Here is a 13,758-nt window from a genome sequence, read left to right as displayed (position 1 = left end):
GAGGAGGACACCGAGTGCCAAACAGTAAGGCAGTTCAGGCGCCCGTCCTGCATGGCACTGGACAATGACACACGCTGAGAGCCCTTCGTTCCCAGCTGGGCTACTCAAGGCCCTCCATCCACGAGAGCCAGGCTCTGGGGATTGTGCAGGATCTTTGTCCCTCCGATATCTCACCATCCCTGGTGTCAGTATTAGCCCTCAGTAACAGACCTGGGGTTGGAACGCCCGACGTGTTTGGCAGGTCCCCAACAGGAAGCTCACATTTGCTGCTTTGTGCTGCTGTCCTCAGGGCTTTCAGGTCACTCGATCCCAAAGGACAGCCAGGATTAGAACCACCACGAGCTGTTTTGTCTTACAGAAGCCAGCATATGAGGAACATTACTTCCACAATATCAAAAATAATAAGGTTTCCCTCAGCTATTAGTGAACTAAGCTATGCAGGCACTGGAGGATAGCAGGGGAATGTCACTGAATTACCCCAGTGGAAGCATGAGAGGAGCTGAAGTGTAAACCTGCTCTGCTGTGCACCAGGTCAGGGTGGCTTTCCATCACTCCGACTTAATGCTGAAGGGAAATACATTACTAAGAGCATTCGCCCACTGAAGGGATCACAGTCCAGCCTTACTCAAACCTGGAGTGGAGAGAAATATTCAGGCACTGAGGTTTAAGAAAAATAAAACAGTGGACGGTGTACAGGGCTGTTAAGCACTGATCATTAAGGTTCCTTAATGGAGGTGCTTCCTCCTTAAGCTCTGTTCCAGTTTCTGATGTCCCACCCAGAGCCAGAGGGAGCAGGGATGAAGGAAACACACCATCACAGGTGGTGGTGCCTGGTAATGCTGCCTCCTCTAGTGATGTCCTTAAGAAAGCTGCAAGCCCTTGGCAGCTCCTGTATTTGCCTGCTAAGGAAAGTCCAGACCAAACACCTACCTACAGAGCTCTGTTTTCTTCCCATTGCTACAGCTGAAGAGGCAGTGCTGTCAGAGGCTGTGAGCAGCTACAGGCAAACCAAACAGACCTGGCCCTGGACATCTAAAAGCAGCTGACATCCCTGCAGCCATAACCCCTGCTCTTCTGTGATGCATCTAAGCACAAGGTTGAGGTATGGAGTTGGAACAGGAAACGTATCCTGTGAAGGTGCAGATTGCCAGCACACACACCCTCCTCATCTGTCCTCAGTTCCCTTGGACAGAGCTGAGGTCCCCCTGAGAACAAGGAAAAGAGGGCAGACCCAGCATGCCTCTCACCTGCCAGTCAATGCAGCTCCCTGGGGAGTGCAGAGCAGCAGTGGGTGCAGTGATACTGCGTTGTTGTTTCAGCCAGGGCAAGAGGAGCAAGCAGACCTGGAGAGCATGTGCTTTTAGGCAAGGGCTGTCTGTAAATGTCTGCACACCAGCAAAGTACCCAGCAGGACATCACAGTCTTGTGCACAGAAGCGCTCTCCCCAAGGCAGGAATAGGTGGCTTGCTGGACAGACATCAAAACGAGCGTGCTGTCAGAACAAGATGCAGGAAAGCCAGCTGCTGCTGCACTGCAGAGCTACAGTTCAATGCAGAAACATTCTCCTATGGCAAATTTGTCTACAGGTCCAGGGAAAGATGTGGCTTTTAATACTTCATCTGCCAGAAAGTGCAGAAGATGAGGCAGGACATGAAGAGGCTCCCATCTGTGTCCTGAGAAGCAAGGGGTTGTACTGACCCTGCACAGTGCAGCACATGCTTCCCCAAGCTGCTTGAGCTGCATACCACCAGGCTGCTGCAGTCCTCTGGCAGACGCTGCAGCTGGGCTCAGCTGGGCTCTGCAAAGCTGCCTTCGCCTTGGACTGCAGCTGAGGGAAGGAGCCCTGAGGCTTGGCAGGGCCCTGAGCTCTCAGCTGCCTCAGCTTGCTGCTATCAGCCTGGGCAGTTTGGGGTTGTGCACCCCGCACTTCCAATTCTGCTGTCAGCTCAGGGCTCAGCTCTCCTCAGATCACTGCTGGCTGCTGAAAAACATCATTGAGACCTTTTGTCTCTCATGTAGGCACAATCAAACAGCAGTCTTTGCTTCTGGGCCTCCAGTACCATTGTTTCTAAGCTCAGTACCTGCTCTGGTGCTGCACTGGGGGATGTAATCCAAGCCCAATCCAAAGGAAAAGAATGAACATCCTACAAACCCAAATAATCCCACGATGTGGTTTTCAGTGTGACTAAAAGCTGATCCTCTCTGTTTGGATCGAATGCTGAAGCATAAAGGATTCAGAACGTGGTAGAATGCACCTCAGCACTGTGATCTGGAACCACCCAAAGGGTTGGTTTTAATATGGCTCTGTGATCTCACACAAAAAGGTGTATACAGCATCAAGTACTCAGGAGGTACTTCCTTGGTTACACTAAATGCTGGTTCCATGAGGCACTGGTGGTAAAAAGGTTTAACCTTTTGCTCCAAGAAGAATCATTAGCCCCTGGTGCCAGCAGGCAGACAGCAGGCAGGGTAGGACGAACGCTGCATGAACAAGAAACAGCCTGGAAACCAAACCAGCTCAAACACACTGTAGGGGAAATGGGAAGTTGACAAATAATATTTAAAAACATTTGCCTTTAAAAATTCAGCCCCTCCCACGTTACCAAACTGTTATTAAAAGGATCCAGCAGCTGCTGGCTCTGAGATACCTTTGGTCCAAAAGCGTTAGGAGTCAATAAGCTTTTCTAACCAAGTCTTTCCATCCTGGCTCTTCTGCTTTTTTTTTTTTTTTTTCAGTCCTGTTTCTCTCCTTTGTGTTTCCAAGGGTAGATCAGCTCTCCAAGGAACAGCTTCTTGCACAGGGACGTCCAGGAATCCTTAGGGTAACAGCTGTAGGTCGGCAGCCTGTATGTCTGCACCACACTGCCATAGGACAGAGGGTTGATCTGGGAGAAGAAAGAGAGACAGCAGCAATGAAAATGCCCTGAAGCAGGAGGGGCAGGGAGGCAGTAACTGCAACTTCTGTGTAGCACAGCCTCTGTTAGAGCGTCACACAGGTACAGAAGACACCAAACTCCCTCCCTGTGAGTTAAAGCTATTTAGTTAAAGCTATTTAGTCTTCTACAATGCCCTGAAACATTAGCAAATCAAGCCTGGCAAACAGTATTATTAGACCAGTTTTCAAGCAGAGAAGCGGATGTAAATGTCAGAAGGATTTGAGAGTGCTGCTCACCTTACAGTGAGAGGCAGGACTGTCACCTTGTCGCATTAGCAGCTCGTAGTGGCTGGAGAGATGGGGGCTTCACTGCACACCTTTACTCCTCTGGGGATGCACTAAAGCTGTAGCAACGCCTCCATTATGTATCAGTTAGGATGTCTCTCTTAATGGCCAACTGCTTTAAGGTGCCAGCCCCCCGTCCTCAGCTACACTTCAAGCTGAACCTCATTCAGCACTTGATGGAATCGTGTCCGAGCAGAACAGGATGGATACAAAGCAATACCAGGCAGGACTGCTCACTATTACTTTAAAATAAATCTCCTTGGCTGAGTTCATAGTTTACAATGCAAGTTCAATCCCTGTCCCAAGAAGGATTCCCTGCCTATGCAAGCTCACAGCCTCTGACTGAGGTCACAGAGTTTCTGTGTTGGTCTTTCTGATGATGGGGACAGTCAGACAGATGTTGTAGCTGGAGAAGGGACAACATCAGATCTTGGAAACTCTCATTCCAGTGAAGCATTTTTCGGGACAGAGAGATAGCTGAAGTGCAGAGGAGTCAGTCTGCACAAGTTCACGTGCATGGGAAGGACGCACAGCAATAGACTGTCTTAAAAGTGAAGATGATTACACAGTAACAGTGGTGTCAGGAAACAGACTGTGAGAGGTGCCAAGGCAAGGAGACTTACAGAGCCTCAGGAAGCCTGGACAGAGGGGAGAGATGGAAGGAAATCCTCCTCTAGTGAAAGGGTCCGGTTATGCTGGAGCCAAGCAAGCGGCTGTGTGATCGAGGAAAGAGGGTACAATGCATGGTGGAAAACTCAGTCACAGAAAAGACAGAGGCAATAAAAACACGCACAGAGACACTGCTTTTTCAGAAGCTGAATTTTTCTCTTGCCCACTGATGAGTGACCAGTTTTCTGCTCTCCTGTGCCCATGCTCTCCTGAGTGACCAGTTTTCTGCTCTCCTGCTTCAGCTCTCCTGTGCCCATGGAGAGAGGAAGGACGAGCGATGGGTGCCTGCAAGGATGGAGCTTCAAGAAACAGCGATTAAGCAAAGAGTTCTTTAGAATTAGTCTCAGAGACCCTTACCAAACGAGTTTCAGAGTGCAGAAGGAGGAAAATGCTCGTGCTCAGAAGCACCCTTGTGAAGTTCAGAAGGCGGCCAGGGCAAGGCAATGAAAAGACCCAGCTCAGGGTCCAGCTGTGAGACAGCCACTCAAACAGATCCACAGGAAGCTGAATTCCACCCCAATGAATGTTTGTACCCCAAACCCAAGAGCTGAGCTCACACACGGGCAACCCAAACTACTGCAGCTCGTATTTCAAACACAGCCTTATGGCCGGGGATGGACCACAGCATTTATTGGGCATTATAACCAACCTAATCGCATCGTGGCCGTGGGCAGTTAGGAACGACAGATGAGAAAGAAGGAAGGAGAGAAAGAAGGGAGACGAAAGAAACCATCCCTCTCTCCCCACTTAGAAAACAAAATGTGCACGCAAAATAAATAAATAAAAACTCCCAGCACAGTAAAACTTGAGCAATGATTACTGCCTGCTTCCTCAGCTCTATGCAGCGCACACTGGAGGAGGACAGGATGCCTCTGGCTATTAGCTATGTGGGCTGGAAGGATGCACACAGTGTTTCCCTGGGCAGAGAGATGATACCGAGCGGTAACATTCGTCTGCTGAGAAGTAGCAGGAGATCATTTTAATCCCAGGGCAATATAGGTTGTCTCTCCTATTATAAATGGAAACAAACAAGCAAAAGAAAGGCAACAGTTTATTAGGGAAGCTGCAATATGAGTTCCTTTTTTGCAGTTTCTGTCCTTCAAAGTTATACTACACCCTGCTATCATAAGCATCCTTTGTTTCATAACGGAGCTGTTCCCTTTTCCTTTCCCCTTTCTGCTTAACCCTTCTCCAAGTAATTGCTCTGAGGGATGACGTTCCTGGCAGAAGGTACACAGATGAATTAAACACATCGTGTCTTCTCACTGAGCTGAGCCACGCTGCCAGAAATACTTCTCGTGGACTGAGATGAATGCTTTTAAACACTAATGAAAATACTGAGCTATGTCAGCCTTCCTGGAGAAAATCAAGTAGCATTTGGAATGCAAGCATCACCCCCACCCTCCTGTGCCTGTGCCCGGACATCACATTCCTTAAATACAAATATAACTGCTTGGCTGAACCAGGAGCTGAACATGAATGCTCAAACCCGGCCTTATTGATTTCTCATCCATTACCAGTGCCTCAAAGGGTGGCTTGGGTTGTAACAGTCTCCCGCAGCTTCAGTTATTTTAGGCATGGTTGCATGCACGTAGCCGCACTTTGATCACGCATGGTGTCAGAGGGCCACCATACGGGGAGGGGACACAGCCACTGTGACACTGCTAGAAGGGAGCATCATTGTGTAGCACGGATAAGAATCTCAGTATGTCACTTAAAAATAGGCTTTTTAGGTTTTCCTCTCAAAAGACCTATCAGGAAGAGGCATATTCAGCACAATTTCTGACAGAAGCCCATTTTTCATTCCCAACAGCACAAAGGGAGTAAAAAAAGTGCCTTATACCAACCCTGTGCTCATTATGATTTGAGCAGAAGGCCAAAAGCGACATCCACTAAAGCTCTTCCACTTTCTGATACGATGACTTATGCTATATTCTAGATAGCAAACGGATCTCGCTGCAGCGGTCCAAGGAAAATTCAGCACATTGGCATGACTCACTGCCTCTGCTCTCCATCCCAGTCCTGCTATTTTCCCTGTGCAGCAGCCATCCACCTCGCCTCACAAACACACTGCTGCCAAACTGCTCAGCTGCTCCTCTGCTTCACCGCTCGTGGCCACAGTTTCCTTTTTATGGAGTTTTCTGGGGAAGGAGAATGACAGACTTTGGTTCTCCCACCGCCACCCTACTGAAACTCAGGGGGTGGGAGCAGCGTGCCATACAAACACTCCTTTTGCCCCAGCAGACACCTGCAGGAGGGATTCCCTTCTGAAGCACTGCAGGATGCTGTGCCAGCTCGGTGCTGAGCTGACCTATGCCAAAATGGGGCTGGGGTTGGACCCGTGATGGAAAAAGCAGCCGATCTGGGAAGCCGTGGTTAATTCCTGCCCACACGTTCCCCCAGCGTGCAAACGGTTTCTTTAATTCCATCTACTGACTCACAGACTTTCTTCCCAACATGCAAAGAACAGCGACAGAGTTGGGAGAGGAGAGTTTCACAGTCACTCCTGCAAGTGCAACGAGAGCCTCGCTGCTACCATCACACCCGTTCCTTGCAGAAGAAAACTGATTTCTTATCTCCGGTGACAGCGTGGAAATGCAGTCTTACAAAAGCACAGGCAGCCTTGTGCTGTGCGCCCTGACAGGGCAACCCAGGAGAGCTACGGGAGGTCCTTCCCTCTCTCGTCTCACCCACACACCTGTCCTGACTGCCTCATGGAACAGCTATGGCTTTCCAACACATCTGGAGGTGAAAACCTTTCACTAGCCCCTGACTATCCTTCATTCCGGATGGGTCAGCTGTCTCCTTCTGTCCTGCAGTTATTAAGGTGCAGCTGCACGCAGCCGTGAAGCGCGGCGATACTGACGTGTTTTTCACGTTTCTCCCATCTCATTTCACATCACACAAGATGCTGCATTTTCTCCAAACAGAGGAGCCAGCCAGGGCACTCAGAAGATGAGAAAGCAGCAGGCAGTTTAGTGGGGTCTTTACAGAAAGGGCACTAAGCTGTGGGACCAGTTCAGAAGTGAAAGGACCCCGGGGTCAGCTGGAGGGGTGCTTACAGCACAAGTGTGACCAAGGGCACATGCAGCTCACCTGCATAAGGAGTCGAAGAGGTTTTCCATCCTGCTGCTCGAGGACTCTGAACTTCACACCAGCTGAAAAGAAACAGAACACAACTACTAAATCCACGCTGGAGAAAGGCCCGCACCATTTTGTTTAGCTTGGAGAAGAGAAGGCAGTGGGGAGACCTCATTGCGGCCTTCCAGTACTTGAAGGGAGCATATAAACAGGAGGGGGAATGGCTGTTTATGAGGGTGGATAGTGATAGGACAAGGGGGAATGGTTTCCAACTGGGACAGGGGAGGTTTAGGTTGGATATTAAGAGGAAGTTTTTCACCCAAAGGATGGTGATGCACTGAACAGGTTGCCCAAGTGGATGCCCTGTGGATGCCCCATCCCTGCAGGCATTCAAGGCCAGGCTGGATGTGGCTCTGGGCAGCCTGGGCTGCTGGTTGGCGACCCTGCACATAGCAGGGGGTTGGAGCTGGACGAGCATTGTGGTCCTTTGCAACCCAGGCCATTCTATGACTCTATGATTTGCTGACCACCGCTGTTGGCTGAGTGCTCCAGAAACAGCTTTCAACCTCTCTGGGATTGTGAACCCTTACCAATTTTCAACAGGAAGCACAGATTCTCCCTAGAACGGCTTTGAGACTAATGACAAAGAATGCTTCTCTGAGCTCCATTAAAATCAGCCCCCTGACTCCCAGGCTCCAATTGCAGTCCAGAAGAAAGCACAAAGCCCAGAAATCAGTCAGGCAGTGCTGACGATGATGGGGACTGCAGTAATCCTTCTCTGTTCCAAACTTCCATCAGAACGGGAACTTCACGTTAACAAGAGGCACGGATCACCTTTGATTTGTGCTCGTGGGGATGCAGCACATGTGCAAATCTCTTTCAGACCGAAGGAGGAAAGCAGCCGGCCTGGAGGCATTCAGAACATTTCAAAGCCAGCACTGCCTATTAATCGCAGCACTCACGTTTTTAACACACTAATAGCCCCATCAAACCCGACACGTTCACATTCCCTCTTGGACTCGATACAACCCCAATACTTTAAAGATAAATAAGGAAGATTTGGGGTTCCGATGGTGACATTCTGCTCATGAACATTTAATGCAACGTGTCAAAGAACAGTAACAATTAGGGCCAGAGAGGCATTTTTTTCTTCTTTTCTTTCCTATTATTCCTTCCTACAGGTGAGAAGATGGGGCCAGAGTAATGAAGTGATCCGTCACAGATCAAACAGCAGCTCAGGAGTACAAACAGAAATAAAACTCTCATCTTTACAGGCTCTGTCACTGCAGTATCTACATGGCTCTTACACATCCAAAAGGCAAAACAGTTTCTCTTTTACCTTAGCTTTGAATTGATGGATACTATACAGTTCATTCCTCCTTTTGGGAAAGAACACTCTTGCCTAGCAGAGAGCTCTTCCCAAATCATACAGCCCTTTTTGTACAGGGCAGGAAGGGATTATCTATTTATTGCAGGGTTACATTGAAACATGGGCTCCTCCAGTGGCTTCAAAAAGAAGTCTGAGCACGCTGGGTCTTGATGAGCAGATGTGCTGGAAGTGAAAAAGTCCTCAAAGTGATTCCTTGAGTTCTGGCTACCAGGAAGTGTCAGAGACATCCCAGAATCTTCTTTTCAAGCAGGCAGTTTGTCAGAGATACAGCCAAGAGGGCCTTGCAGGTGGGTGATCCAGCACTCTGGGGCCTTGTGCTAACATCAGACCATTAGAGCAGCAAATGCTGTTTCTCTAAGTCGCAGTCACAGGCTGCTCTTTTACAGATGCAAGCTAGCAATCTCTGCATCAAGTTGTTTAACTGTCCAGAAGCCTTCAGTTTTTAACTTTCTAAGAAAAAAGAAGCAAACTTATTTTAGAATGACCTACAGAGTACCACAATGCTCAGAAACATGAGCAGTTCACTTAGCAGATGAAGCAGGAAGGCTGGGACTACTCTGAGTCACTCCAGCAGCAAAGAACCCTCAGCCCTCTGTCATTGCCAGCCAACTCCAAAGCTCGGGGTTTGGCACATTTCTGTACACAGGCATCACCAATAGCACAAGAGAGGTCAGGACGTGATTCCATCTGCTTTGTTCCACACGACACTGCAGTAATGCTTGTTTGTGTTCCAGTAATTATGGGGGAACCACCATGACGACAGAACCGTGCTGGGAATGACAGAGTTGGCCCCAAAGTTCGTGATGTGAACTGGCAGTGGGCAAGAGGAGGATGGAGAAAAGGAACTGACCTGTTTGCTATCAGACAGCACACCGGTAGCTTGGGCGTGAGGCAGGCTGAGACCCCCGACCTCACTGCTATGCATTCCTTCATGCTCTGTATCACCAGCACAGTGTACCCATCCCAGCCAAGGTGCATCCCTTCAGCTGACTCTGGGCAGTCAGAGCACAGAGAGGAGCAGCGTGGATATATTTGCACCGACTTTTTAAAATCCAAAGTATTTCCCATCACTAGAGGAACCAAAATACGGATTTCATTTCTGGTGTGTGGATGGATCTTCCATCTATTCAGGCCCAGGCTTCACCTATATAACATTTTGTCAATTCAGAAGCTGAGTCAAGAAACTTGGAAGCCAGCACTGAACTGAGATGAACTTAAACACTGTGCTAAACCCTTGCCGATAGCAAAAGCTATCCGTTCACATTGGTAGAACTATCTTGATGGTGCTCGAAATAATCAGATGCCATACATAACACACACAAGAAGATTTCTGAGTCTGAAAAGGGAAGCAAAACCTTCGCAGTGGGGACATGAAGCGATGCGTACTCTCTGAAGTCCTTTGAATCCCATTCAACTGCTCCATCTGTCACCACTCCAACGATATGTTTTTATTCTGGGGCAGGAACATAGGCTGCAGGAATCCTCGGAGATACCTCTTCATCGAGCAGGCAGCAGAGTATTGCAGTGTTTGCCTTCTCAAAATGTGTAAGAGGAGCAAACAAATAGCCAGCAAGGAAAGTCAGATAATAAACAACTGAGCAGACAATCCTCAGCCTGGGCGGAGGCTTATTACCCCACAGAGGGTAGAAGGCTGAACAAAACTGAGAAGTAACCCAAGACTGATGGGAGTACACGGCCTCACACCTCCCAGGGGCAATAAGAGATCCTTCTGCCCTCCGAATCGCTGTCTGCTGGATCAGTTTCCTTCTGCAGTATTTCCTGCTCTCCAAAGGCAGCCCTGAAGGGTTAAGAAGTTTCTGCCAGGAAATTCATAGGAACACGCTGAAAGCACACATGGAAAAGCAGCAGACTTGGTGACATGGCTTAGCTCTACCTTCCCAGAATCGAACATGGCACCACTCCAACACACAGAGCTGACAGCAGCTCTCAACAGCTTCCTCTGCTCTTGGTGAGGAGCCCTGGTTGGGTGATGAGCAAATTTCTTGTTTTTAAAATCCCTCCTGTGTGCTCTCACATTGGATGGGAGACGATGATACAGACCAGCCTGATTTTAACCAGTTAAGCCCATTTTTCAATGACCATTTACTCTGATACTAATCATGGCTCATCGCTGTCAAAAAGGGAACAACAACAAATAGCTCCGAAATGGTGACAGGTTAATCTAAAAAAGGGAATGATGATCTGAAACCTGGCCAGAGCTCTGAATCTGACCCAAACATCTCAGTGCAGGACTCCTGTTAAGCAGGTCAGCACAGAGCCGGAGCTCCATTGATTCACATTCTTTATGATTCACAGACAGTCCGTGCAGACACTCCAAGTGTTTTTGCAATCTGTTTCACAGCCCCAAACCCCGGTGTTAACACGAGTTTTACCTGCTCTGGTATGCTGCAACTGGAATAAAAAATAAATGAATTGATTTAAATGGTGTTTGCTTGAGGGTCACTTTTATTTATCCCTTTGTAAGGGCGCTCCTGATTCTGATTCAGCCTTTCCACTGACCAAATGATCAAATGCCTTTCCACTGACATCCAGCTCCTTGCAGCAGCTAGTTAAATGCATGGACAACTGCATGACTTATGCTCTGGGTCCCTTCCCAGCCCTCTCAGTTTTCTATTCAGAAGCTATCCATTGCATCTAAACAAACTGCATAATGCAAAATCCCTGAACTTTTGCATATGTAAGTGCTGAAGGACTTACCTGCCAGCCTGTAGGATCTGCAGAACCGAAGGATGATTGAATAAAGGGGCAGAGAGTCAATCAGGTCAACCAGCAAGTGGATCAGGCCTTGCACAATCACCACCAGCAAACAGAGCTAACGAGAAACAGTTCAGTGAGCGACAGGAGGTGCAACCCCTGCAAATTCATGAGTAGATCTGCACTCTGACATTGTGCATAAGCTAAACTTCCAAGCTGGGGCTGATGTCTAAAAGTGCTGGGTACCCAGTGCCTGTATGAGGTTGCTTAAGGGTCTAATTGTAGTGAAGCCTCACGATGGTAGATGCTGCGAGCCATAAGGACACAAAAGCAATTCCCCTTTCAACAGGCACAGTCAGAAAGGGAGATTTCATGCTTACAGTTCCAGTGCTCTCCATCACTCTGCATCAGAGAATGCAAATTTCCCTTCCCAGCAGCGAGCTAAAGTGCTTTATTTCTGACTGAAGAAACCCCACGTAGAGCATTTAAGCAAGAGCTATGCAGTCAGAAACGAGCTTCCTGCTTAGCATTGTGCTGACTAAAGCTCCTTTTGTCAGACTCCATTTATTTTCGCTGTCAAGCTCATCTCAGAAGAGAGGGCTCATAAAAGACATTGAAATCATGTGAAGGCCACTGTCTGTGGAAAATGTTGCTCCAGGCAGGCCATGGCCAGGACTGGTCACACCAGAGGAAGAAAAGAAAAAGAAGGAAGTCCAACCCTCTTAGCAAAGCCTGGCGGAGAGCATTTAACACAGCAGGTTAACTTCCTGAAGAAGTTGTTCTGGATCAAACCGGAGAGGTCGTCACCCCAGACGTGGGATGGAAAGACTGAAATGGCTTCTGAGGGGGAGACAAGGGAACAGCATGTCCTGCTGACCTGGATTTGCTGGGAATCCCCTTTGGAGAGACATAGACACGTATCCTGAATTCCACTTACTTGGTCTGCATGGGCTGTGTGACAAACCTTCCTGGATGCTCACACAAATCTCGTGTTTTCTTTGTGGATGACAGTAAATGACCAAGACACCCTTACATATCTCTCATACATGTTAGAAGACAGCTATGTTCAAGGGTTAAATCTTACCAGGGTAAACACCAAGTAGTACAGTGCAGTTGTAGGCAGAAGGAACAGCAGGATGGTAAATAGCAGTGTGCCAATAAATAACTGGGGGGAAAAAGAAACAAAATCATCAGCAGAGCAATGGCAAAACACAATAAAAATACTAGGAAATGGTGAAACAGAGTGTGTGCAAGACTCTTAGCATCTTCTTTTAAATTCCCTATGTGAATAATTCTACTATCTAATATTTTCAGTAATTATTCTCTTTTGGGGCCTTTTATATGGCTGCTTGGAAAGATCATGAAAGCATTTGTTCCTTTATGAACAATGCTCAAGATTTCCTAAATTAGGCTGGCCTCCTTAGGAAGTAAAGCTTTTATGATTACAGTGTTTAACCATCCCCTGCCCCTGTGAGTTTTAAATCCATTGGTCTGTTTTCTCCTGGGAAAAAAAGTGGAAAGTTACAAAGAAGTAGAAACTTGGTAGGGAATTCTATAGGCTTTGGGAGGTATTTTTGTTCCTCCTTGGTTTGGGAGAATGGGGTTAAAGTCTTTCCAATGGGCAGCAACTGGCCAGCCACAGGACATCAAGGCTCTTGGCTCAGTAGGCAGCTGGGAGACAAAGAAGACAGAGTGACTGAGTGGGATGATGTAATATTTTGAGTGAAACAAGAGAAATCCATAGGAAAGTAGGTGTCATTAGCTCCACTGCCCACCAAACTGGTTATTTTAATGTCAGGTTGGCCCAGCCAAACTAATTTCAACTGAAACCAATGGAGAAATACAGATTTATGACTAACAGAGACCCAACTCTTCAATTCTCTGTTCTGGTGACTGAGAGGACGCAGGAGCAGAGGGCACTGCCATGTCTGCACGAAGAGAACACGGCCACGGTGTGTTATGAAAGGGAACAGCCCCGTTGTAGAGGTGGATCGATGGCTCAGCTTTATGCATGGAACCACACACAGACCACAGCCTGACCCATCCCCTTCACAGCCACTGTTTCTCCCCTCCTCTGTCACTCCACTGCAGTTCCTTAATGTTTTCTGAAGACTTTTAAGGTCAGCTCTGAGTGTCTCATCCCACCCAGGCCAGCAACACAACTCCTGTGAGCAGCAGGATAGAGCCTGGAGGGCCAAACAACCCTCCTCAGAGCATGCAGGGCAGAGCCTGACGTAAACCATCATCCTGACAGACGCTCTGACTTTTCCATCACCAAGGAAAAGAGAAACCCCTCTGCTGCAGCGGTGTGAGAAGCCAGAGCTCAACTGCTGAACACAGAGAGGCACCTGGAGGTCACCGAACATCACTCTGTGATTTCAGTGATGCTTGCAACAGGAGATGTGGGTGCAGCAGGGCTCTGCCCAGCCTTCCTATGGCGTTGCAGGATTTCATAAGAGGTTACAGCATCTGACAGTAAAAAACCTGCCTCTGCTGTTTGAGTGAGAACGTGTGGGCCGCCAGGCTCCAGCTTAACGTGAATGAAGCGGGGCCTTTTCATAGCAGCACTGGCAAGCCTGTTCCTATGGCAACACTGCTGGGCACTGCCTCCATCCCCCATGCCTACTCTGTGCTGAGAGCATCTGCAGCACCCACAGAGCACGGTGGGCACCCGGCGCCTGCC

The 13,758-nt window shown here is 48.3% G+C and overlaps 1 protein-coding gene across 11 annotated transcripts in view; it reads right to left on the bottom strand.

The window, feature by feature from the left end:
- Positions 1-2,268: 2,268 nt before the first annotated feature.
- PIGQ (phosphatidylinositol glycan anchor biosynthesis class Q) overlaps positions 2,269-13,758 on the bottom strand; it is a 30,659-nt gene continuing 19,169 nt past the window's right edge. For 5 of the 11 annotated variants that reach the window (XM_015294733.4, XM_015294732.4, XM_015294734.4 and 2 more), the window contains 5 exons: positions 12,160-12,240; positions 11,079-11,193; positions 6,986-7,047; positions 4,014-4,188; positions 2,269-2,885 (listed from right to left, as the gene is read on the bottom strand). In XM_015294733.4, the coding sequence (XP_015150219.2) occupies positions 2,818-2,885; positions 4,014-4,188; positions 6,986-7,047; positions 11,079-11,193; positions 12,160-12,240 (501 nt within the window). In that variant the 3' untranslated portion in view covers positions 2,269-2,817. Of the gene's footprint in view, positions 2,886-4,013; positions 4,189-4,926; positions 6,031-6,985; positions 7,048-11,078; positions 11,194-12,159; positions 12,241-13,758 lie in introns of those variants that run through there. The other 6 variants (XM_040647750.2, XM_040647749.2, XM_025155289.3 and 3 more) reach the window with 2 other exon arrangements.

The sequence above is a fragment of the Gallus gallus genome, chromosome 14 (assembly GCF_016699485.2).
Source record: "Gallus gallus isolate bGalGal1 chromosome 14, bGalGal1.mat.broiler.GRCg7b, whole genome shotgun sequence".
Taxonomy (NCBI): domain Eukaryota; kingdom Metazoa; phylum Chordata; class Aves; order Galliformes; family Phasianidae; genus Gallus; species Gallus gallus.
The sequence above is the reverse complement of the archived record's forward strand: the minus strand, read 5'-3'. Positions and strand labels throughout refer to the sequence as shown.